At 43.7% G+C, this 27,036-nt stretch overlaps 1 protein-coding gene across 1 annotated transcript in view; it reads left to right on the forward strand.

Moving 5' to 3' along the window:
- The window catches only part of PKD1 (polycystin 1, transient receptor potential channel interacting), a 410,044-nt gene that overhangs the window by 348,862 nt on the left and 34,146 nt on the right, over positions 1-27,036 (forward strand). Inside the window, exons 32-37 of the mRNA XM_086940492.1 lie at positions 5,926-5,975; positions 18,851-19,056; positions 20,170-20,245; positions 22,283-22,401; positions 23,804-24,006; positions 25,656-25,850. Of these exons, the coding sequence (XP_086796618.1) occupies positions 5,926-5,975; positions 18,851-19,056; positions 20,170-20,245; positions 22,283-22,401; positions 23,804-24,006; positions 25,656-25,850 (849 nt within the window). The remainder of the gene's footprint in view (positions 1-5,925; positions 5,976-18,850; positions 19,057-20,169; positions 20,246-22,282; positions 22,402-23,803; positions 24,007-25,655; positions 25,851-27,036) is intronic.

Consider the following 27,036-nt stretch of genomic DNA (forward strand, 5'->3'; position numbering starts at 1 on the left):
GGGGGTGGACAATCTCGTCCGGGTCCAGCATGCCCGACTCATCCCGGGGCATCTCCTTGGCCGAAGGCACCGGGAGCCAAGGGCGGGTCGACTCCCCGTCGTCATCCGTGTCCGGAGAGTCGTAGATCGGGGAGGCGGGCGCCGTAGTCACGTCGCCCGAAGTACTAGGGTCCACCAAGGGTGCAGGGGGCACCGCCGTCGCTTTAGCCAGGAAGGCGTCACGAAGACGCTCGAAAGCGCCCCTGTCCACGCCTTGGGCCTCCGATGATGGCCCCTCCTTACAAGGCCTCTTCGGGGCGGGTGGCAACCCGCCGGACGTCCCCGGGAGCTCGGGGGACGAAGGCACATGCGCAGCTGCCAGCTTCGCGCACTCTTCCACGATGCGGGCGGAAAGGCGGTCCTCCATGGGCCCTACCACCTCCGTCACGCAGCGGTAGATGGAATTGTCCACCGCCTGATAAAACTCGTCATCCTGCAGATAGGGGCAGGGTTCTTCCTCGTATTCCCCTTCCATCTCGGAACCAAGGGCAAATGCGGGGCACCCAAGAGGGCGGCAACCGAGAAAGTTCTCGAATGTGGGCAGGCCAAGCGGCTGCGATCACGTTTTGGGCCAACTGACGTGGCAGGTGGGCTGCACCAACCCCCAAGCGCGCAGACCCTCCTCGCCGGGACCGGGTCTACGTACCCCTCAAGCGCGCTAGGCCACACTCGGGTAAAGAGGTGCACAAAGGCCACCCGAAGGTGATTCACGCGGTCAGAGCCGCTATACAGACCCCAGCGGGCGTCAAAAGTGGGTAAACTACAGACCCGGGTCACCAGGTGTCAGAGGGGTACGCGAGGGCTGGCTCCTGCGCAAGCAGACTCCACGGCGCGGCTCCTGGCACTGCGGAGGCGCGCCGAAGGGTCGTCGAGACGACAGGCCGCCCCCTTGCGGTCTATGTACACACCGCACACAAGTGGGAATAAAGTCGCGTAGGAACGAAGAACGTTCCCGCAACTGGGGACTCTGTAAGGGAATAAACCATGCAATGAGTCCCCCAAACGATCGTACACAAGACAATCAATCACAATGAAAAAGAAAAACATATAGAAAAACACTTATCTGGCTGCGGGAGCAGCGAAGAAAGAGGAGGAAGATGATGAGAAGTCCGGTTATATAGTGATGATGGACAGTGTGAAAGGACTATGGACTATTGTTATGCAAAGAGACTCTTGGGAGTTGTCGTTTGATTTTGTTGAACATTACGTCAATGCTTTATGTTTAAAGCATTTTTGTTCTTATTATATCTTTTCCTAAGCTGCTGTGGAGTCTTTATGTTAATAAAGCGAAGGAAGATATAGCATAATCTGAAGCCCCCGGTCCTGACATAGAATTGCAAATTAAGAATGTCTTTCCATTCATTCCTATGGGCCTCTAGGGCCATAGGAATGGATGGGGAGGTATTCCTTAATTGCGATTCTCAATTAGAGAATCGCAATTAAGGAATTTTAACAAATCGCTATTTTTATAGCGATTTCTTGATGCATTGCAGTTTGCAATTCCTTAATTGCGATTCCTTATTTTTCGCAATTAAGGAATTGCAAAATGCAATATTGATGCCTGTGCCGAGGTGGTCTAGTATTTTCTAACTTAAACTGCTCCACAAGATCCTCCCCTTTTTTGACTCCAGCTATCATGCTTTGGTGATCCTTGTATTAGTGTAGTCATGCCTGGATTGTGGAACCATCATCTACCTTGGCACCTCTACTTATGTATTAAACATAGTCCAACAGGTACCAAGGAAGGAGAACACATCTCTCCCATGCTACACAAACTCAAGTGAACCAATATATTATTATTTTTAATTCTTCACATTGCTACACAAAGTGCTTCACTCACCTTCACCCACATTCCTTATCCTTAAACCCAACTGCGTCGGTCCATCCCACGCACTTAGATCTTCCTTTCTGAATCTTCTTTAGGTATCTTATCGCAGTGCCAGAGTCAGAGGAAAATCTTTCCGAGTTGCTAAGACTAAGCTTTGGAATTGTCTCCATATGCCCCTTTGTTCAATGTTTTCAAATTCATATTCAGAAAATAAACTGAACACCCTGTTGTTCCATAATTGGGTAATTTGCCATTTTTCCATTGTTCTATAAAGTACCCTGTGCCATAAAGCTACGGCTACTTGCTATATAAGACCCTCACAAAATCACACAGTTGTATAGGAACTTTCACAGATACTCAGGTGCATTCACTTTCATGGAACATAAGATTCTGTTTAAGCCCTTTTTATCCTCCTGTGGATGCCGATTAACATCTATGTAGTAGGCCACGTCAACAATGTCACAGTCATCTTTCCCCAATATTGGTGTTGGATTATCGATTCCCGAAATATAGACCTACATATATATTGTAATCATGATATTCACTCCCTAAATAGCATGAAGGGTAAGTGCAGACTCACTGCAGTTTACTCCACCATAACAATATTTCAGGGTCATTATTATGGTCAAAATACATGTGTGGGCCGACATTTCACAATGATAATGGTAAAAAAAAATCTGTCCAATTCTCACCCCAATCCAGAATGAGTCAATCAACAAAGGCACCGTCCCGGACACCTCGAAACACCACACAGTTCTCCCTCTCCTAAAGAAACACTCAGTGCATCCTATAACACTAGCCAATGTCTACTCCACCTCCCTGCTATCCTTCCAGTGGAAATTCATGGTGAAGATCATGAACAAACATCTTGCCGCCCACCTCCTTGACCCCACCCAATCCAACTTCAGAGGCAACCATAGAACTGAAACCGTCCTCATCCCTGTCACGGATTACTCAGACTGCTCACGGACAGAAGAGACATCGCTGCCCTCATCCTTCTGGATCCATCCTCTGCCTTCTGTACCATCTCCCACCAATTCTCATTCACTGCCTTCAAGATGCCGGCATTCAGGGGCCAGCGCTCCACTGGATCTGCTTTTTACTCACAGCTTCATTCACTCAGTCAGCCTGAATCCATTTATCTTGCCCACCGCCACACTCACTGTGGAGTTAGACAAGCATCCTCGCTCAGACCCACGCAGTTCAACACCTACATGGCCCCACTCGTCACCATCATTCACACCTGCGGATTCCACTTATATATTCAGACTCAGAAGCAACTTTATTCAGTCTAGTTAGACCATAAAAGTATAAAAACAATAAATCCACAGGAGTAAGTGCAAACCATAAAAGTCATACAGCAGACAAATTACAGTTAAAAGACAATAAAATCATTAAAATCAAATGATCATAAGATATAAAAGGCCCAAGCATGCACAAACAAATAAAAGAAATTGCATCAATAAATACATATTCAGCATTGCCCTCTGATTTATCGCACATTGAATGAAAGTAGCTGTTAGATTACAGATTTTTGGAGATGATTCTCTACAAATAATTAAAAGATGATTTACAGAATCATATATTTGCTTCTTTTAGAAAAGGCAGCAAATATCGCTTTCTCAGCAATTAATAAAATTAGCAAAAAACATAACGTGAATTGTGCTTTGTGTTGAATGATCATCACAGGGACAGACGGGTAGTTAATGGAAATAAGACCTCTTACGAGGAAAGGCAACCAGAAAGTGCACGGTGCATAGTCTGAATCGAGCTAACAAAAATCTGTGGTGCTCGTTATACACCCATGTGAGGTAAGATTCAATGCTAGTGTTTACACAGATCAGCATATTTGCAGTAAGCATGTCTACCACCCTCGGAATATTTCGAAACCATTCGATTAGCTAGAAAAGTGGTCTTAAGAGAAATGTGGGAGACAGCTGTCCCGCTGCTAAGAGAAGTGAGCAAGTCTTCGCGCCTCCGACTAAGGCAAGTGTTGTGGATATATCTTATCCAGGGAAGGGTCAGGCCTTGGTCCATTTTCAAACAATCTGTGAGCACAGCTCTGTTAAATGAGGTCTGAGCCACAGAAGGAGTGGTTGCAACCTTATAAGATTATTTATATACCCAATCCCAACCTCAGAGTGACAGATAAAAGAACTGGTGCTTCTGGGGACAGATAACCTTTTAATAAAACCATTTTCAATTGCTCCTAGGCTCTGTTGATCGTTAAGGTCCCATAGCCGAGCTATTTATTCTAAGCAGATGACACCTAGCTTATCCTCTCCCCCCTCCGACAAAACAGTGAACATCCAAACTAACTTCTACTCCTGTGTGTCTGAAGTCACTAGATGGATGGAAACTAACTGCCTCAAGCTCAACACAGACAAGACTGAAGAGTTCATCTCAGGAAAGACACTTTGCTATGGGACTCACCCTGGTGGCCTGCTGATCTGAGACTCGCACCCAAACCAACCACCCATGTGAAGTACCACAGAATGATAGTTGGCAGCCAGCTCGCTTTGACAGGCCAAGCAAACGCAGTCTCTGCCTCCAGTTTTTACTCACTGAAGCTGCTCAAGAAGATTTTCAAGTGACTTCCCTTCAACACCCGCAGAACCGTTACCCAGGGCCTCGGCACCAGAAAATTGGAATAGAGCACTGCACACTAGGTAGGAATCAACATGCGGCTGAACAGAAGACTCCAGACCTTACAGAATTCAGCTGCCAAACTCACACTCAAACTTCCCACCCCGCACCCACATCAGCCCGCACCTCAAAGACCTGCACTGGCTTCCAAATGGCTCTCCATCCACAAATGGGAAGTCTTGAAACTCCTCACACACACATAAAAAGCCTATCACAACCTCAACAATTGTAGCAACTTCCAAGTATCTACTTGACACCTCCCCTCAGCCGGACTCCTACACACACACACACACACACACACATCCACTGGATGCGCAGAACCAGATCCTGTGGCCAGTCTTTGTCCTACCCCACTCCCAAAGCCTGGAACGACCTTCCCTTGCACCTCCGTTGTCGTCTCTATATTAGAATTTCAAAAGAAACTGAAGACATGGCTCTTCAACTAGTCTTGTCCCTGGCTTGGCCCATGCTGCTTCTACTTTCAGCACCAAGATATCCTCCGGGGCAAGTCATGCGCGCCACAAATACACAAAACACAACATAACAACACTCTCAGTGTCCTTTATGGTATCTTTCCTGAGTTCTTCTTTCCATAATTAATTATTCCAATCCTAAAAGTGATCATCTCTCACACCAACTATTGTAAGTAACAGCATCATGAGGCCTGGTGGCCAAGATTGCTGACAAATTCCAGCGAGTGCACAATCAAAACCACTGACCTCATCCTCGGTCTGACGTACCCCAACCACAGGTTGTATTGAGAATCCCCTGCTTGGTTTGCGAAGTGTTCCCTAGCCAGGTATCCGGCTACCTATACAAGACTCGTGCACTGGTCAGGCACCAGTGGACACCTGCCCAAAATGTGTAATGTGCACGGTGCCGCAGAAAACGTTATAGGTAGAACTCAGGACGTGTAGGCCTTCTGCAAGAAAGAAAGGCGTGAAGTAGAGATGAAGCAAACAAGATAATCAAAGACAAATGAACAGGGAGAGGAAATGAGAGAGATGTTGGCGGAGAGGAAGGGTCAGAGGTGGAAAGGAATTGAGGGGTAGGTAGTTCAGGGTGGAAGAGATGTTGGTAGCAAGGCTGAGAAACAAACCAAGAGAACTGGAGTGAAAATGTGATGGGAGAAATAGTGAAGGAAAAAGCAAGAGTAATGAGTGACCTAGAGGACTCAGGAAGAGTAACAGAAGAGAGGGGTTAGGCACTTAGCAAGAAACTTGGGAGGAGAAAGAGGCCCACAGAGATATAAAGAGAAAAAATTGTGTGTTTACGAAGTGAGGAAGAGAAAAAAATATGTACATGTGTGTGTTTACTGTGCCTGCATCCATACGTGTGTGACTGGGTGACAAGATTGGAGGATACACGCATGCGCAGCGCTCTGTACTAGTGACTCTTCTGTTTTCACACAGACCTTCTCCGACCAGACCAAAACAGAACTGACGTTGGAGGACACCAAGAGGTAAGCTTTCAAGAGGGCCATACAGACTCTGTGCCTACCATGCATGGGGTGGCAGCAGATTGTGCATGGGGAGCAGGGCAATGCTTTGACATAAATACATGTTGGCTTCCAAGCAACAGGGAATGGGCTATGCATTACTTTATTCTTTCTTCACATGAACCCCATGACTTTTTAATTTATTTATTTGAGTTTTATATAGCGCGAGTTGCCCCAGGGGGTGACAGAGCGCTTTGCAGGTTAAATGAGTACACAAATAAGTTTACAAAAGTTACATGAGGGAATTCGTATTGTGAAAGTCACAAAACAGTACAGCACTAGGTGGTTATGGAGTCAGAAAGTATAAACTCAGGGTACATGGAAGAGAAAGGCATCAGGTACAATGAGGCGATTGAGAAAGTCGTGTGACCATCTAGAAGGCGTTGATCAACGAGGGAAACGAAGAAGCGTTTGTTTGCATGTTGAGGTAACTGTTGAGGAGTAGCGATTTGAGGTTCTGTTTGAAGGAGGAGTTGCAGCGGAGATGTTTGGGTAGCGAGTTCCAAATCTTCGGAACATTACCTGAGAAGGAACTTGAGTGGGAGTGTAAACCAGGGTTCTCCAAGGTCGGTCCTGGAGGCCGGATCCATGCCAGATTTTTAGCATATCCATATTTAGATAAATGTAGCTTCCTTAAAAATCTGGCATGGGTCCGGCCCTCCAGGGCCGACTTTGGAGAACCATGGTGTAAACCATGCCTCGCTGACAGATATCTTTCCACTCCAACTCACTCTCTGCAGCTGGATTCTAAATTTAAAAAAATGCTTCATTAAGAGCATTACAATGTGATATGATAGTTACAATAACTTACACATAAATGGTCGTGGTAGATTAATAGTGGTATTAGCTTGCTGTTTTCTTAGGGCTGGAGGTGGCTTAGTGAGCTGAATACTAACTGCTTACAAATGCAATTTTCCAGGGCTTATGATCTTACATCTCTAGCAAATTGCCTCAGCCTTCTATCCTTCCAAGGTTGGTGAAAGCACCCCTTGGCTAGTCCACTGGCCACACCTTTTTCGAGTTTGAATATAATTGATATGGAGAGCTCAGCTGTTCTCTTGTCAAAGACTGTTTCCATAATAGGATTTACTTTTTAGAAAGCTCATGACCCAAGTCATTCTCTGCAGGCTGGTGGCATTCCCTCAAGAACTGTTTTGCAAAGAAGAAGATACTTTGTGACACTTTGGAGAACTTCTCATCCACATTAACGGCTCAAATTACATTTTAGTGTTAACTTCTTAACAGAGTTTCGGGAACCTCTAAACAATTATGTAATTTAAATGTACATGATAGTAGTATCCTGCACATAAAATGTGTTCATCGAAATACTTTCACCCGTGGACATGTTCAAAAGCATATAATGTTCATTAAAAGTTTCAAGAATCAGATTTAAAATTGGATTTATCGCACATTTAAATTTATTTGTCAATCCCAGATGCATCCATTCAACACTCATTTATTTAATAAACAAATTCATTCCTTTGCATTGTACTGAGAAGCATATAAGTGGCTGAGACCAGTGGCGTAACGAAACTTGAGGGGGCCCCCCTGCAAAGAACAAGGGGGCCCCCTCCAGACTTACTCAGGAGCGTTGAGGCTAGGTCTATTTTGCTGAGGGCGCCCACCACGGGGAATGCGGGGGCCTTCATTTCGCCACTGGTTGAGACCCTCAAATATAAAATGTGTACATCAGAATTGTGAGGGAGTGCCATTTTCCCTTATCTTAACAGAGTCTCTGTGGCACCTTTGTGCCTCATGACCATCCCAGTTGTGATGTCATTGAGTTTCCATCAGTTCCACTTGTGATGTCACGGAACTTTGATTGCCATTGGTTCTGATCAGGGTGGCCGGTCAGAGACACCTGGACATCAGCTTTTTCCAACTTCATAGCTCGTGGCGAAATATATATATATATATATTCTTTTTCCACTGATAATGAAATGGTAGTCCTGCTCTTCAGCGTAAAGGATTTCAGAAACGTTAAGATTTTGGAAGCACCTCTGGAAATGACCCTTTAGTAGAAAACACACGTTTAGAAGATGTACTGATGCATTTGTCCAAAAGTTGATAAAACTGAGAACAAGTGAAGTCTTGAGACCACCTAAGACTTTGTACCAGGAAACGGGACAGGGAACCGAGCGGCTCCCACAGCACTGAGGTAGGAGCTGCGGAAGATAGAGTAGCTACTGCTGCATTATGTTCCAGAGGTTGTTCTGACCATCCGAGAAAGAGGGATTCAATGCAGAACTGAGTACTTGCCACCAGGAGAACCTTTCCAGGAAGGGGGCTAATGTGTGCATGTGTAAGGCGCTTCAGGTTGACGCCCCGGAATCTGCTTACGGCTGCCTCGTGAGGATCCCAGAGCAAGGGGCCAAGAGTTGTTTCAGTGCTGGCTGCCCAAGACCTGCGTGAGTAAATCGAGGTTGGAGACATTTCTCCAGTTTTTGTGTAAGGAACTTTGGTATATGGGGCGTAGGGGTCAATGCTACTTCGTTTAGCGAATGCAACCATATGCATGCCCACTACTCAGCGAGTGGCCTTTTCTAAACAACGTTTGGTTGTGAGACTCACCAGCCCCACGCATGATCACTCAGCATTTGACCCCCACCTTAATTGTTAGGGAACCAGTGTGCATTACATTTATATTTAGAAACTTTAGAAACTATTGTTTATGTCACTGTGAAGCGTAGCAGGCCCAGGCACACGTTGTCAGTTAGAGTGGGTGGTAAACAATGTCTTGCGATAAAGTCACTTTTGACCAAGAGTTTGTCTAACCCTGTAGTGCATGTACAAAGTGGCATGGAGTCTGTGGTGGCAGTGGTGGGCCCTGCATCATGCCTACACTGTTGGTGTGAGTAGCTGTGTACTCCCCTGCGTCTTCATCAGTGGGACCCATTTGCTCCTCAGCCTACAGTTCTGTGCTTGTGCATCTTCTGTGATGCACTATTGAGGAGTCCCGAGGCAGCTCAAGCCTTGATCTGCTGAGTTGTTTAACCCTTTCGATGCGGGTGACAAAGCCAGCTCGTCATGGGCGTTACCTGTGCTGCGCGCATGACGAGCTGGCTTTGTCAGGTAACGCAGGATTTTTGAAATTCCAGCGCGCAGCGGGAAAACCCGCTAGCGTGCATGCGGTTAAGGCAGGGCAGGTCAAGCTTTGATTTTTCACAAACTTCTGGGAACCAAGGAAGTATTTTGAAGCAGTTTATGCCATGTTTTAGCACTGGAAAATTAAGGGGCATAATACCAAGCCTGGGCGATAAAATTATCGCCGCTTTATCGGCAGGAAACTGCTGATAAAGTGGTGATAATGGGCTTTATAATATACTCTATGGAATTCCAATCGAAGCTCATGTTAGATGTCCTTCACATTTAACATGAGCTTCGATTGGAATTCCAAGAGGCGATAATTATATCGCCCAGGCTTGATAATATGCCCCTTAGTCTCAGTGTAAGAATCAGTGATTTCTGGCCATCCAAGGGGACCAACCAGGTATTTTATCTATTGGTATAAAATACTGTAAAATAGAGGTAAGTTGCTGAATTGCATTCCTTTAGAGAAACAAGTGCACTGAAAACTGCACATCCTGCCTATAAGGTGAATCAAAAAAGGTCAGTATAAGTAGACATTTTACAGACAGTATAGTGTGGGGTGCTAGAATATGGCACGTCTACAGTGTCCCTAAACATTTTAAGAAAGTTTATTTATTTGAATTATTTGTAAATAGTCTGCTTTAATATGTAGTCACCTTTGGGTTTAAAAAACGTTTTTGTTATATCTCAGTAATATTCAAGAATCAAAATGTTTTCTGAGTTTTGCCACTGTTTGCCAGTATTGGTTTGCTTTAATGCATGTTTACTGTTTTGAATGCTGAGTTGCTTCTCTCAGTAGCATAAAAGCATTGTATTATTACATTTGCCATATGGTGAATGCCGCCATTCGCTAGGGTGCTTTGTGTCTGGTACCTGTGCTCTCATTGGATACGGCTGGAGATGGGCATTCCTTCTGCTGACATCTTTGGTGTTTTAGGATTAGTGGCTGTGAGTAGATGGTCGACAGACTGAAACCCTTGTAATTTTTGGTAGCTTTTGTAGTTGAAGGTAGGTGTCCTGTAAGCCGCTGTGTTTACGGTCTATACATTTTTGGGTGTGCAGGTTGGTGTCCTGTAGACAAGCAGTCATACCTGTTTTTTAAAGTGTGGTTTTGTATTAAGGTGGGTAGAGGAGATCTAAAAAAATATTCTTTATTCGGTTATTTTCTATAGCCATAAAAGAGTGCATTAAACATACAATAACGATTCGATTCGAAAAATCTTTATTTCGATCACAAGATCATAAAAGATGCATTACATTTCATACAAAATTTAAAAACGTATTAAACAACATTAGTGATCCAATTGATAAAAGTGGTAAAATAGAGTGCCGCAATTTCAGTCTATCTCAAGTCGTCAAATCTTTTTATACAAGCCTTTTTACCCATCGACTTCGAGCATACCACATAGAAGTTAAAAATTTAGACAGGGAATAACATAATAAATATTCATATCTGTAATTAAGAACAATTCACATTGGTTTTACAGAAAGTCGCAAAACAAAGTGCCTATGTGCCGAAAGTGCATTCACAAAGGGACATTAGTTCTTAATATAATCCATACAGAATGAACAACATACAATACATATAAAACTTTTTAAGCCTATCTAGAATCACCACATGTCAATAAACAGCATGAGAATTCATAGAGCACATCAGGCCCAACAACTAAAGTGCATAACAATCACAGTTTAACATGGTGCAAGACCTCTTCTTTGTCTAGATAATACAGCCCTAAGAAACCTTGCTAGTGCCACACATGTAAATAAATTGGGAAGCAATTGCGCATATAGAAATGCCGGTCTCCATTGCTTAAAATTTAGTGATTTTAGTATAGGAAAAATAAAAACTCAACGTAAATCAGCATATAATTTACAGAAGAACAAAATCTGGATCTTTTATTTTTTAGACATATTGTCACAAGGACATAACATTAGATCCTTTGCCCAATTATTAGTACTTGGAAATGTCGGGAAACGATAAACTATATCTAATCTAAAACGCGTTAAAACAAATCTGTCTTGTGCATTTAAAACATTTAAACAGATACGGTGGGATTGAGAAGGTGGTTGAAACCATTCGGTTATATTGGACTGAAGGTTTAGTTAATTCCACTGATAGTCTCAGTTCTTCCAGATTATTTAAACACTCTAATTTAAGTGCTTTCTTTGTAATATTATTTAAGGTAACTGTAGTTTCGTAGAATTCAAGGTGACTAATATCTACCCTGAAGTTCTTGATGTACTTTGGTCAGAGTCACAACAGGACTTAACTAAAGTGCGGTTGAATTCCAGATGGTCTGAAGTCCAGATTTTGTACCAAAGGAGGACTGGCTGTATTCGTATCAAATTGGTTAGATATGTAGTACCCAGTTTGGAGTGGCACACAAAATTTGAACAGCTAGGGTGAAGCACCTGAAGATTTTTAAAGAAAGCGTTTTCAATCACCTGCAGTGGTTCCAAATTTACATAACCCTACAGCTCAGCCATACATGGCAATAGTTCTGCATTTTGCATTATAAATCTTTAACATTTCTCTTGGCTTTTTACAACCTATTTTTCTTGCAAAATTACACAAGGCTGCATTCGATCTAATAAATTGCAATTTTTTGGACTTTATGGTGCTTTTCCAATTCCCCTCGCAATCAAATAAAATACCCAGATATGTAAAAGTGGGAGTAAGTGGAATACAATCTTGCCCTACGCAAATATTGCGCATCTTAGTGGAGCTTTTGCCTACCCTCATAGCGAATGTTTTACTTATATTACGTTTCAGCCCCAGATGGTCCATAAATTGCACAAATGTATCGAGAAGTTGCTGAAGGGCAAGTGGGGTATACGCCAACAGAACGGCGTCATCTGCATAAAGCAGGACAGTTATTGGACGCTGTTTAATTTGAGTCAAACCCAAACATAAATTAGCAAGGGTATCACCTAGGTTATTAATATGAAGATTGAATAAAAATGGAACAAGCACGCGCACCCTTGGCGAACTCCTTTTTCGATATTAAAAGCACAGGTACATTCACCCTTTGTACCAAAGCGAACCCTGGCACAGCCTGTAGAATATAAATGTCTCAGAAAGCTAATGGTTGTGTTGTCAATTGCCATTGAGCTCATAGCAGACCAAAGTTTATCATGAATTACTGAATCAAACCTGTTGAAAGATCAACAGAAACCAGGAACAGATTGCCTCCGTTAATGTGGGCATACTTACTCGTGATCAAATTTAAATTGATGGCTTGGTCTATGGTCCCTAATCCTTTACGGAAACCATATTGTAAATCCGACATTATATTATTACCATTTGCCCAACTTTGAAGTCTACTTGATATTATACGACCCACAACCTTGACCAGAGTGTCTAGCAAGGAAATGGGCCTATAATTAGTAGGGGAGTTCCGGTCTCCTTTTTAAAATATTGGGACTATATGCTACTCAGACCATGAGGGGGAAAACCTACACTCTTACATGTTCTAAGAGCATTGATCAGAAGAGGACCATAGAGCTCCAAATTAGCTTTAAACAAATCGATGGGAAGCCCATCGGGCCCTGATGCTTTGCCTCCCTCACTCGAACCTATGGCCAAAGTAACTTCTTCAAGTGTGAAGTTAAGATCAGGCCAATCATGCTCCTCAGTAGGGGATGGAATGTCCGTCAACTGGGCCTCTATTAATTCTTTTCTAGTGCACTTTGTAGGGTCAGATTATAATTTAGAAAAATGAAGTTACCCAGTCCTCCTCATTCACAGCCACCTCTATTTTAGGCGTATCGTCCTCACTAAAGAAGTGTGTGTGAACTACACGCCAAAATGCGGTAGGATCATTATTGCAACTGGCCTCATACAGTTTTTCCCAAGCCTCCATTTTCAAACTTCTTTTACGCTGTTCAATTGCAAGCTTGAGCAGCTGGCTTATATGTTGAACCTCCAGAGTATTCCTGGGTGTGCACTTTAACGCTAATTTTAAATTGTTGTGTGCCTCTGAACAAGCAGAATCAAACTAGGGTTTCCTGATTACTTTATCTTGCATTGGGCTGGGGCACTCTCGCGCAATCTCGCGAGATCTCGCCCTTGTGAGCCTACTTGAGGCAGCGAGAGACGGCAGGTCAGCCTGGAGAAGGTGACTATGCACTTGGACCTCGCTAGCGCTAGCTGCGCTTTTTGCCTGCTATTCGGATTTTAAAAATCCCGTTTTTTCATTTTATTTGATTTATTTTACTTGTACCTTGTTTTTAGCTGCACCCACCCCCTGGCCTTATTCTTGCACCATAAAACCCCCCTGGGGACCATCTACACTGCCTTTGGCGGGTCCGGGATCACGGGGTACCGGGGACGAGTTTGAGCGCCATCTTGCATTGGGCTGGGGCACTCTCGCGCAATCTCGCGAGATCTCGCCCTTGTGAGCCTACTTGAGCCCCCTTCGGGTCGCGCAGCGGTGACGCGCAGCGGTGCGCCTTTCATCGCGCCTGAGTCCAGCCAGAGTCCTGCCCGTCTGCGCTCGTCCGCGCTAGGCAGGGCCTGGCAGGGCCCATTACTACTTCTGGATGCTATCTTCGGTAGATATTCGCGCTTTGCGCCAAGGGGTAAGTGGATCCCGCCACGGCACTTTGGATCCTCTTAGCGGTCCGTATCAGTGCCCTATTTGTTCCTTTTGTCTCCCGGCACCACAACCCATCCTGCGTTTTCAACCTAAACCCCCTAGAGCTCACACCGCCGGACCCACACGGGGCCCTGATATCATTTCGCCTCTTAAAATATTTCTTTTGAATGTAAGGTCACTGTCCTGCCACTCGCAAGAAATTTTTTCACTGATTAATGATGAAAATCCAGACATTTTCTTTTTCACCGAAACGTGGCTTCATGATAACTCTATGGCTGTGATTAACTTAGCCCTCCCAGTTGGCTATACCTTGCACTCATCCCATCGTAATGGTAGAGGTGGTGGCATTGCAGTCGCATTAAAAACTTGCTACTCGTGTGCCTGGTCTCCCACTACTATAGCTGGTTGTGAGAGTGCGCACTTTAACATCACTGTAAGTCCCCACTTCACCTTTGCGAGACTTCTAATCTATAGGCCCCAGGTCCGGATGGATCTTTTCGTGTCAGCCTTCCGGATGTGGTCTCTTCTTTAGTTTTGAAAACCAACAATTTTACGGTTGTTGGTGATCTGAACCTCCATATGGAAGCACCACTTTCCAACCCAGTCCAAAGCTTGCTTTCTGATCTTGAGGCATTTCATTTAGTCCAACTGGTTGAATCCCCGACTCACATTGGTGGACACCTGTTGGATCCTTTTCTGACAAACATCTCCTCTAACATTGAAGTGCTCCAGCCCAAGCCTATGGCCTGGACTGATCACCATCTGATCGAAACGCATATTGCTATTGATATCCCTTTAGCCAATAACAACTTGCCTAAGACTCTTAAGCGTCCTTGGAGAAACCTGAACTTAGAGCACTTTCACCATCTGTTGCTGCAGCACCATCCTCAACCTCCTGAGGAAGTTTCCCGTGGCTATGACGACTTTTGCAAGTGGCTAGAGCAATCTCTGGATACCCTCATACCAGCTAGGTGGAGCAAAGCTAAATCTGGCTCCCCCAGTCCCTGGTATGATGAATCCCTTAGGGCACTGAAAGCATCTTGTAAAAAAGCAGAACGCGCCTGGCGCAGAAACTATGATTCTGATCTTAAAACAACCTATAGATCTTGCATCAGGATGTATCATAAGGCCATATGTTCAGCCAGGGCTGCTTTTTACTCACAAGAAATAAAAAACAGCACCAACCCTACTAAAACTATTTTTAGGGTGTGTAAGGACCTTACCAACAAAAGAACTGCCTCCACGTTCACTGCCTCTATGACGCATTGCGAAGATCTGGCCTCATTTTTCGTCGAAAAAGTGGAGGCCATATACAGGTCGTTTGCCACGCCTTTTGTCAGTGAAATTAATAGTGCCCCTCCGGTCTCTAAATCCCTATTAGTCATTCCAGGCCCCACCCAAGAGGAGTTCCTAAATCTGACGGTTAAAGTTAAATCAGGTTCTCCGGAGGACCCGATGAGACCCATGCAATTTCGTGACTTCGCAGATTGCTGTTACCCGGCGATGCAGAACTTAATAAATCTTTCCTTTAGAACTGGTAGTGTTCCCATTGCTTGGAAGCAGGCCACTATCATACCAATCCTAAAAAAAACGTCTCTTGACCCTTCCAAATCAGAGCATTACCGACCTATTTCCCTCCTTCCTTGGATGGCTAAAATAGCTGAAGCTCACGCTAATAGGATCTTATCCCTCCACCTGCAAGAAGCAAACATACTGGACAACTCCCAGAATGGGTTTCGAGCCGGTCATAGTACCGAGACTGCTCTTTTGGCGGTGGTGGAACACATCAGGAATATACTTGACCAAGGTCAGACGGCGGCACTGATCCTATTGGATCTAAGTGCCGCGTTTGACACGGTCTCCCACCACATCCTTTTACATCGCCTCGCGGAGGCAGGAGTTGGAGAACAGGCGCTTGAATGGTTTCGATCATTTCTTACGGGTCGAACCTTTAAAGTTTCTACTCCTCCCTACATCTCTGCCCCTCGCCCCATTCTGCAGGGAGTTCCACAGGGCTCGGCTCTCAGCCCCACCCTTTTTAACTTGTATGTTGCACCGCTGGCGCAGGTAGCTGCCAGTTTTGGGCTTACAATAGTGTCATACGCCGATGACACTCAATTGGCGGTGTCACTCAATGGCGATTCTAACATGAACGCCTCCACCTTTCAGGCAGCCCTTAAAGCTGTCGCCGGCTGGATGGCGAACAATCGCTTACAACTCAATGCCACCAAGACGGAGGTCATTCTTTTCGGTAGAGACAGCGAGCTCTGGGGAGACCAATGGTGGCCTTCTGAATTGGGTCCTGTTCCTACTCCTGTAACCGAAGTCAGAAATGTGGGCGTTTGGCTTGACAATCAATTGTCTTTTATTCCCCACATTAAACGTGTTGCAGGAACCTGCTTCGGCGCTCTACAAAGCCTACGGCCTATTTTTAAATTTTTTGACGCGGACACCAGGCAGATCATAGTCCAAGCTCTGGTGCTGACCAGATTGGACTACGCCAGTTCCCTGTTTCTGGGTGTTAATCAAGCTGAGCTTGCCCGTCTTCAGCGGGTACAAAATTCGGCGGCTAGGATGCTGGTCGGCCTCCCCAAATTTGTTTCAGCTCGCAGCACTATCCGTGACCTTCACTGGCTCCCAGTAGGCCAAAGAATTAAGTTCAAGGCTTTGTGCCTCACTTTTAAAATTCTCAATTTGGCCTCCCCTCCCATTCTCACCCAGACCATCCTCCACTATGTCCCCGCAAGAGCTCTTCGGTCTGCAGGGTCTAATCTGGCCATTGTTCCTCGCTTTAAAAAATCCAGAATGGGCGGACGCTCTTTCTCGGTGATGGCGGCTACTCTATGGACCTCTTTGCCTGCTTCACTTCGTTCCATCCACGATTTGTTTCAGTTCAGGAAACAATTAAAAACCCATTTATTCGCCGCTGTATAGCTATGTGTTTAGGTCATCATTGTTGTGTTGTGTCTTCTATTTCCAAAAGCGCCGGGACGCCTCTTGGCTGCGGCATCTGCGCGCTATACAAAATTTAATAACATAACATAACATAACATAACTTTACTACCTTTCTGGTGTACCAAGAGGCCTGCTTTAATTACTTTATTGATTTTATCAAATGATTCCATTGTAGCAGCAGAACCTACTGAATCACCCAAACACACATTAAAGGCCTTTTTATGTTGGTAAATTATTATCTTTTAAAAAACCATTGGGTTAGACCATGGACCACCTTAATGTATAACCATTTGATTGTGATAATTCTATGTTCTCTACAGACATAATAGGATGCTTAACCCCTTAGTTTGTTATACTACCAGAGTTCAGCATAAGGCTCTGTGGAAAATAGTTACTTGTTGCTAGCTCGTACATTTTAAAATCAGTTACTAATCCCGAGTAGCGGCAGAGAAACAGAATGAAATCAATGACACTTTTATTCATACCATTATCATAGGTGCAAGGGACCATGACTGGACTAATCCCAAATTCATTACTACATGAGTTTGTTAAGCTTTTCACCATAAACTGAGTGTAAAAATGTGTAGAATCATCGTTTGTAGGGGAGGTAAGTCCACAGATTTTGCTCGACAACATTTTACACAGCTTAATATTGAAGTCCCCCACCCACACCAGCATTTTATCCCCATTTCCCCTATTAAGTATAACTTCAAGGTCAGCATTAAGTTGTTCCAAAATATGCAATATTTCGGGGTCACAGGCATTATTGTGAAAGTTTATTAAAATCAGGTGTAAAGAGCCTGTGAGTTCAATAAAGACAATTTGATACATAGTGTTGAGTTGTTTGGTGGTTACAGTAGAGGAAATTAAATAAGTTGATACATATATACCCCCCTTAGCTCTACCATGTCTTGATGGGACTGCTGATAAGTTAAATGTTTTATATCCATTAATATGTGTTGGTTCCACGACCCAAGTTTCCTACAAGCAGAAAACATTAATACCAGTTACGAAGTCTAGCCATTCAGGTAAGTTAATCTTGCTGTGAAGCCCCGCCACGTTCCAACTTAATACACTAATCATATTTGAGGCCGAAATTGTTCAATCAAAATTACTTTTGCCCCTCCACATAAGCTGTGCCGCCGGTCGTTGCAACTCTTGTACATCCTCATCTGTCGAAGGACTGTTAGCAGGCATTGGGGGGATAGGTATATCATTCACTACATATTCGCCTGCTACTACATCCATCTATAGTCAGTCTACGAGATGTCAAGCTTTGGAGCATCATGTGTTTTGTTTGTGTGGGTATATGTGAGAGCATGTGACCTTGTGGTTTGTGTGGATGCATGTATGTGAGTTAGGTGACTGTATTTTGGAATCATGCCTGTCTTGGTGACATGGTTCTTTTGCTTTTTTCCTGTACGTTTGCACCTGTGTGCCTTGGTATCAAGATTTCTTTCGTGTTTATAGGTGTGGCATTCCTTATGGTTTGCTTTTCTCGGTGTAGCTTTTACATCTCATGTTGTGTTGTCAGGAAGAACATGTCATCTGGTGTTGTGTCTTTTGGTACCTTTGGCTGAGTTGTGTTGTTGTGTCTTTATTCCCTGTGTTATCATGAAAGGAGGGAGGAGTATGGGACCCTGCTACCTGTCTGTCTTGTTATTCCGAGCCATCAAATAATCACCAGTCTTTTTTGTCATCCACTCTTGTCACAGAACCTCTGACTTGTCCTTGGTTTTGGGGATGGTGGTGATGACACGTACCTGGGTTCATCTTATTCTATGGTCATCTTAGCTCCTGGTGGAGTCCTTTATTGACAAACTTTAATCCTACTCTTCACCATAAACCTAGAAAACCTACAGTCAGATACCTATGTACCTACCACTTTTTTCCATCCATGATAGAGTCCCCTATTCTTATAATCATTGCATATCTACCAGACATTTCATAACATTCAGGTAAATTTACTTGGAATTAAGAAACCTCTTGAGACTGAGATATTCATTGTGGGTTGAATACCTTCTGTGATGTATTCTCTCTTTAAGCCCTTCAATGGCCCTCTCAACCCAGCACTGACACTAGAGTGACCTCCAGTGACCATTTATGGCCCCGCTTATCCCACTGTGGGCTTTAGCAGCAGGAGGTGTGCACTTCAAGATGTGATGCAGAGGACTCATTGTTTTGTTTGTGTTGCAGTTTAATTAGGTGGCCTTCAAACGAGGGGCTGCTCAACTGGCCCGACCTGCTCAGTGATCCCTCCCTCATGGGCAGTACCATTCAGAGATTGAAGAGGGGGCGAGCCAGCCGCCATCTTGGAATCGATGCCCCTGTCCCTAGCATGGAGGAAGATAGTGTTTCGTTCGCAGTCACCCAGGCTCAAAGCAGATTCTTGTCGGCTTCAGGTAAGAGCAGAAGTTCACAAAAGGCAACCTTAAGGTCTTGCCTCTTGCAAGGAATGTTGGTTTAAAAGGAAAAGGTTTTCCTTTTGTCTGTTTGATGTAATTCCATAAGTGGCCAATGGTCTGCCCAGACATTGGTCGCTAGCTAACTGAGCCTAACTAGGCTGAAACCTCACTGGGGATGCTTGTGTTCCATAGCGGAGGGAGCTTCGGCTGGCTGTTCAGGATCGACTTTTCCTAGCAGGATCAGGGCCAAATTTACATATGACGGGCTTATGTCTAGTATAAGGCAGGGGGGGGCGGAAAACAAAGGCTTGGAATGCAACCCAGCGTTATTGCCAGTGGTTTAGACTGTTTGCAAGCACTCCTCCAAACATCGTTTGTGTCTTTGATATAATGCACTAAGTATGCAAGGATATGCCCAGATGTGGTTACCTTGCGCACTGTGTCACAAGATCCAATTTATACTTCTCTTGCAAGGCTGAAACCGGACTGTATTGCTTGTATTCTTTTCTGGAGGAGCTTTATCCTAGCAGTTCTGAATGAACGATTCCCATGAGGATTAGGGTAGGTACTGGCGAAAAACTATGGGGTAACCTGACTGATTGCCAGGGGCTTAGACTATTCGCAAGCATTCCTCTCATCCCCCTTAGTCTGTCTCCACTACAGAGGGCTCTAAGGCTATTAGAACATTCCGCTGTTAGAGGGAAGAATGCTCTAATTTGTAAAACAAAGACCTCACATAGCCCGAGGGGGTGGAATTCCCCTCGGGCTCCGTGAGGTCTTTGTTCACAGCGACAGCTGTGAAGGACAACATTAGAATGTTGGAGCTCCGGGCTTCTACGGCCATTAGAATCCCGGAGCATTCCACTGTCTTCAACGGTCCACTCAACATTCCGATGTTCTAATAGTCAATAAACACTTTTGCTTTGCTTTTACATTGTAGTGAAATCTTATAGCATAGCTTGCATCTAAAAGTACACGCACACACCGGTCATCCATCAGCACCCGTTATTTGTTTTACGCTGGATTTTTATGTATTCCTCATACTATTATTTATTCTGGTGTTGCCACTAAAAGCCGACCTGTTCCTCAAATAGTACAATTCCTTTACAGATGCAGCAAGCGCTTTGTCACCTCCCCATGAGCTGGGGCTTTACACGCGTACCGAGACACACCTGCTGACTGGATTGTAAGTAAACATCCTATGTTGGTTGAAAGATGCTTGAATAAATTGACAGTGACTTTTCTGGGACCAGTCATTTTAGTAATTACACAAGTAATTTCAGGTTAAGTGCGCAAAATAGTCCTTTTGTACAAAGCAAAACCTTGCACTAATTCACAGATTTGTGAATAGAGACATTTTGCAATTTCAGTAGATTTCTGTTTTTGCAGGTGCAAATTTAGGATTATAGCCTGGTTTGTGGCCATTTCTGCTTGATCCTACCTGAATAGGTATGTGAACACCCACAATCAAATACATTTGTAGGTATTTACCTACCGCTTGCAGGTAGCTTTGCAGGAAATTGACTCCTGCCCATTGCATTAGTAAGCCAGCGCCAATGGGAAGGTAACTTTACAGGGAATGTATGTTTCCCACGAAGAAGCAAACAAAAAAAAAGTAAATGTGCAAATGCTTGTTTGTATCAAATTTCTGTATGCAGGTTGTTCCACCTGGTGACAATTTTACACGGGTGTGTACTCCTGGAAAACTAGGACTACCAGGACTGACTGCTTTATTTTTGGGGGTAAATATCCCAGGATTCCATCTGAGATCCCTAAAGGTCACACTTTAGCTTCAAATATAGAGCAGTCTGATGGGAGTTGACCCTTCACTATTTCATATATTCTTTTTAATTGGAACTTAATGCAAAATCCAGAACACTAAAGAAAAAAATGAAAACGAAGTAAACATGGCATAAAGGTGGTATGAAAAAAATGGTATATTTTAGTCAATATTTGAGTCAAAGAATAGACTTGTCAAGTGCCACGGCGTTCGACACTTGGTCTATTCATTTAGTAAAACTATAGCGACCCCCTTTGCCAGACTGATAGGGGGTGTATGCAGAGTTAGATAAGACGGGAGTGGTTGGATACGAGTACTTAGGTAGCCATGTTCAGCTGTGAGATTCGTGACTGAAGGACTCTGGGGGAAGGAAAATGGCCCCACTGTGTTATTGTGGCTGTGCTGCCAATGGAACAAAGTATTTACTGTTTCAGACCTTCAGTGTGGACCATGGCTGATCTATGCGGCTACCAAAAAGAGGAAGTAGCCCTGCGTACTGTCTCTCTGCTATGTGGGGTGGAGTTAAATTGGGGTTTCAGATAGGAATATGTATATGTATTGATGTTAATGACATTGATGACTGGTGTGTTTTCCTCTTGATTCAGGTTCCATCCCTGGATCTACTTAGGCCCTCAGTCAGTGTGGATGAAAATTTGATAAATGTGCTCTAAATATATTGTTTATGAATAGCTGGTGGTAGGAGTGTGTTCACCACTTCATTTTCGACTTCAATCGATATTGATTTAGCCTGACAGGCAAGTGTGGCGGGGGTGCTTCCGAGGACGGGTGAGCACACCCCTACCACCAGCTATTCAGAAGTATGTAATTGTGTCCAGAGGAAAGAGAACTCTCCAGGACAGCACACCTAAGAATGAAATAATCACACAAATACTGAGGGTAGAGGCTGTAGCAGACCGCACCGAACAATATATTATTTGAGCAGTGGCTGGCGGTGCATAGAACCGAGGAGCACTTCCCTCTATACTCCTTACTAGGAAAGGATTCCATATGAACATAACAACAGTTGGTTCACTTGGAACTCCAGAATTTTGTTTATGTGCTTATTACTGTGGACTTTCTTTTCTTTGATCTCACTGCACCGAGTGCTGAACCAATTGTTGTTATGAGAATGAAATATGTTTCAGTGAAACTTATACTACATATAATCAGAGTGCATTTCTCTGGATTCATAATCACTTAATATATTCTCACACATTCCAAATGTTCTAATGGAACATCACAGAATGGAAACAAGAAGCCTTTTTACCAGCAGCAAACACCTCACAGTAAAACTGCACAAATAAACACATAAAACTTGGAGAAACTGTATTTCCGCCCAATATTCCCCAATTGAGGTTTCTCGGAGCTGACAACTCATTGCAATGCAATATATCTGTGCTCCTAGCTAGGCCCTGAGCTAACATGCACTGTTTTCGCTTCCAGGGCAGGGGTGTTTACTGACAAGACGGAAACCATCGCAATGCAGAAATTAAATGAGAAAGGGCAGAGCTTAAAGTCAACAGCTCGAGAGGTGTCGCGTTCCGCCAAGTCAACAAGAACAGGTAACTCAGTCAACATGCCACAAAAATAGTGTTTCAACCACCTTCACCTGTGCCCTGGACTACTGTTTCTTGCACCAATATGGCCACCACATTCTCAGCTCTCATTGCTGCAGGTTGCGTCCGCAACAGCTGCTCTATCTCTATTCGTCTTCATATGTTTACATAGGTTAACAGTGCAACCATTGGTCATCTCCTGAAGAAGAAAATCACCATATGCATTATTTCAATTGCTGTACTCCTCCTGCACACATCCTGTAGGTTTGCCGCTGATTTTTGTTGTGGGTGATATTTGTAGTAATATTTTGATGGCCTCGTCGACAGCACTTTTGATGCACGGAAACCATATGGTGTGAATACAAGAGCCAACAGGGGCTTCTTCACTCCCACGTATGGTCAGGTGGGACCGTCACCAGCATCCGGGGCAAGATAAGGCTGAGGCCTATTCTCAATATCATATTGTATGCCTCTCTATAAATGCCACTGTGACCGAAGATCTGTCCTTGACAATAACAAGTTTTAGTCCAAATGCTTTATGTATTATCGTGTACCTATTCAAAGCTGTGTAATCATGTATGCACACATTGTACATCCTACCTGTGTTATCGGCCATTTATGTACCTGGGTGACATTGCGGGATGTCCTGGAGGAGAGTAGGGTATCATTCAGACTTTTACTAATCATCAGCAGATACCTCACCAAATACCTCAATCGAATCGGATATTTTTCTAAAATTTAAGTTGAGAAACATCTTAAAGTTGCAAGCTTGTATGCAATTATCAAAACACTGCTGAAGGCATGGAAGACAAGTGTTATTCCAAGAATTGATCTGAAAATCTGGAAAGAATTTCATGGTCTTTCTTTTCACAAACTATATGGAGGTTCAACAGTTTCTCTTTGCCTTCCTCTGGATCCCATCTACAAATACACCCACATCCAGACAACTACAAGTAGGGGGGTGGCTCTGAATTACCAAATAGTAAACTTCTTCCATGTTTCCAGAATGACCATCAAACACGCATATCCTCTTGAATGGACTTTACCGTATGTAAATGGGCTTCATATGTATTTATTGTCAGTATCGTGAAAATAAGACTGGATTACCCAATCTGGTGGTACGATGAGCCCAGGTCTAATTAGAAGCATGCATATTTAATGGAGTTAGGCCCTTATGCATCAGCGGACTTCCCCACAAATACAGAATGGTCAAAACCCTATGATACATAGTGTCTTGTTTCAACTCTACAACTATCTGTCAGCAATGTTTGCCTCCAACGTCTTTTATCTTTAAGGCAGTGCTTATGAGGTAATAGCATGTATCGGTACTAAACATGTGTTTCTTTAGGAAGATTAGAATACAAGTGCATAAAGTCTCACACTAACCTCATTTATTTTTCTTCTGCAGTTCTCAGTGATGCATTACGGAAGCGTCTTTTTCCATCCTGGTGCACGCACCTAGCACACACTCTGAGCTTTCTTCTCTTTGCTGCCTGCATTGGGGTCTCCATCTGGATCGGGGTGGGCTTCCCCTCCAGCGTCGGACTGATGTGGCTTATCTCTGGAATATTCAGTTTCCTTTCATCTTTCCTGCTCCTGGAACCAGTGAAGGTAACGCAACACTTGAGAATTGTGAGCTAAAGAAATGACCCAAGTAGATTCATATTAGGGTACCAGCATGAGTGCCAGGCGACAAGTGATGCTGGCGCTTTATAAGGTTATTTCAACAAATGTGGTCCTCACTGATTGGAGCATCTGTTTCTCCTCACATGTAATCATAGGACCCTCATCTTACTGTCAGGAGTCAGTTTAGCCCTGGAGCACAGGTAGCAAGATAAGCTGAACTGATCACTAAAAGCATTATTGGGTCATGTTTGTTTTAATTTTAGCTGCACATAGTCCAGAGAGGGTAACAAGCCTGGCACTGCCTAGAATGGTTGGGGAATTCACTCATTTTTAAAAATACTTTTTCCAAATTTGTATTTTTTTCAGAATAATGTAACAATTGTATTCTCTACAGAGCCCCAGGTTTTACACTGAGCTCTTATGAGATGCTCATAAAATATTTCAGTAATGCAGGGCCGGGCAAAGTATGCAGCTAGAGTAATATTTCTCTACTGCAACTCATCAAGTGGTATATGTTCTGATAAATGTAATGTGTGCCATTCCTTTAGGGCTGGTTGGACTGAGGCTTTTCCCTACACTGCTCCCTGTCCCCACAACTTATCGTTTTACCTGTGTCCGGTATGGTCACTCTAACCCAGGAAGAGAATATTCAATATGTCTCCTTTCATCCAGCTTCTGAAAACATATAAGCAAATGATTCCTGCACGTCAATAAATACAATGCATGTGGCTTTTTTCCTAAGAAAAAATTCCCCATTTCTTTAGAAATTTCATCATGTTTCTCATGGTTTACCAAATTGATTTAGAGTGAGAAGCTTTGTAGATTCCATAAATCAAAATCCCCTAGGTCAGGGAGGGGCAGCAGGACCAACATGTTCTAGCCTCACAGAACGGACTGTAGCTGTGTGGAAGAAAAGTTAGATCTTCATGTAGTACAGATCGAGATAATAAGAACTAGTTTTTTAAATATCGTTTCATACCACTCGTCTGCTGTCTTATATATGCTAATATATATATATATATCTTTTGAATCCCAGCAAAGTAGACTTGGCCAAACAGATCTTTTACTGGCACAGGTAAACAGCAATGACGCGTTTCGGGCTCGTGAGCCCTTGATCACATGCCACATATATATATATATATATATATATATTTTGTTTCACACCACGTCTCCATCAATACGGAAACGCCAGGATGCGTACATTTTCTGTATTCTCAGCGTGCTACCTCACCAACGGGTTTCGCCGTTGGTGAACAAGGCTATGGCTGAAACCCGTTGGTGAGGTAGTACTCTGAGAATAAAGTAAATAGAGTGGGCCACCAGAGCTCAACCAGGACCGCCACAACACGCAGCCCTGGGTCTCCAGATCTCATGGATGTATATATATATAACTGCATTTGTCATTGGTGAGCGTTTAACTCATCAAGTCTTATTATCGAAGACCTTTGTTCCAATACAATGAGAGAAATACAACTGCAATGAAGGAGATGAATCGGGATCACTTGAGCCGTAAAAGGATGGTTCAACCTTCAGAGGACCTGCGCTGGATGGTCTTCTGGTTCACGTGCACATGTGTGGAGGTACCGTGGGCATCAAGCTGCACCACAAGTGGTAACTTCACTTCTGTTTTCCAGGTCCTGTTTGAAGCTCTTTACTTTGCTTTGGTTGCAAAGCGGCTCCATCCGGAGGAGGATGACACGCTAGTGGAGAGCCCTCTGGTGCAGCACGTGTCCGAGAAGATCAACAAGGTCCGCCCGCCACAAGGATTTGCCCTTTTTCAAGCCAAGGAGGAGGCCAAGAAGGTGAAGCGTCTGCACAAGATGCTGAAGGTACGCAGTGATAGGAGTATGTGTATTGAACTTTATGTTATGTGCCATTGTGTGTCTAATATAGGAAGTAAGAAAACATGTTCTAGTATATGTATGGATGGCATATTATAAGACATGGTATTAGTTACTTTCCATGATATGTTGAGTTGTCATACGTTAGATTTCTGGTGTAACAAATGGGGTATTTTCATGCCTTTGGGGCCTGCATGATTTTTCACCCTCACTGCAGTTTGCCCTGTTTGGAATCCTAACTACAGGCATGGTGATGCTACAAGTAGTCGTAGAGTATCTGATGTCAGTTCGTAGTGGCCATCAGCCGCATAAATTAAGGATTTCCAGGTTATCCTAGAAAGCCTCTTCAGTTTACGGCTTTACGCAGAGATCTCCTTTAGTGTCTGGATGAGTTTTCTGTTTCCTGAGTATTTAGCACCTGCAGGAGCAGAGTTGCAGATGCCTTCTTGAAAATGAGAAACAATGGAACAGGTGCACGTTGGCCCTCCTTCCGGAAACACAGCGCAGACGTAAACTGACAGCAGAGGTACATGTGCCTAAGGTGCATCAAGGCCCTTCTTCCGTAACCAGGAAGTAACTGATGTCCAACCATTTGACAGAACGGTAGCTAAAATAGGAATTTCATTAATGACTTCAATCGTGAAAGCAAGGCATGTCCTATGGCAGTATTTTATCCACTTTTGGGAAATATTTATGTTATTTTTAATTAATTTTACAATTACAATAGGACATAAGATTTTGGGAACCACTTCATGTAATTTCCTCAGAGTGGAAGGCTGTGTATCCTAGCCTATGCCTTGGTGCTCTTGATAAAATACTCCTGGATGAACTCTTCAGATGATTTGAGGTTTAAACTACAATTTTGATTTTTATCTCCTTTGGGTCTGCAGGATAGAGACAGAGAGTGCCCCAATTCCTTTTACACTTGTTGCCAATATATTATTTCAATGTAAACAATACTATATTGTTGTTGTGTGACAGAGAGAGGATTATTTGAAAGGCAGGCTGGCATAGACTTCTATTAATTTCAGAGGTGATGTTTCCTCCCTTGAAAAATTAAAAAGAAGAAAGTCGAAAGTAGAAAATTAACACAAGTAGTTTGTAACTATTGATAGTCTTTGGATCCAATGTAGTCAGTCAAACCAGTGTCTCAAGCATGTGGCAGAGCTAACGT

This window comes from Lissotriton vulgaris, chromosome 10 (genome assembly GCF_964263255.1).
Source record: "Lissotriton vulgaris chromosome 10, aLisVul1.2, whole genome shotgun sequence".
NCBI classification, from domain to species: domain Eukaryota; kingdom Metazoa; phylum Chordata; class Amphibia; order Caudata; family Salamandridae; genus Lissotriton; species Lissotriton vulgaris.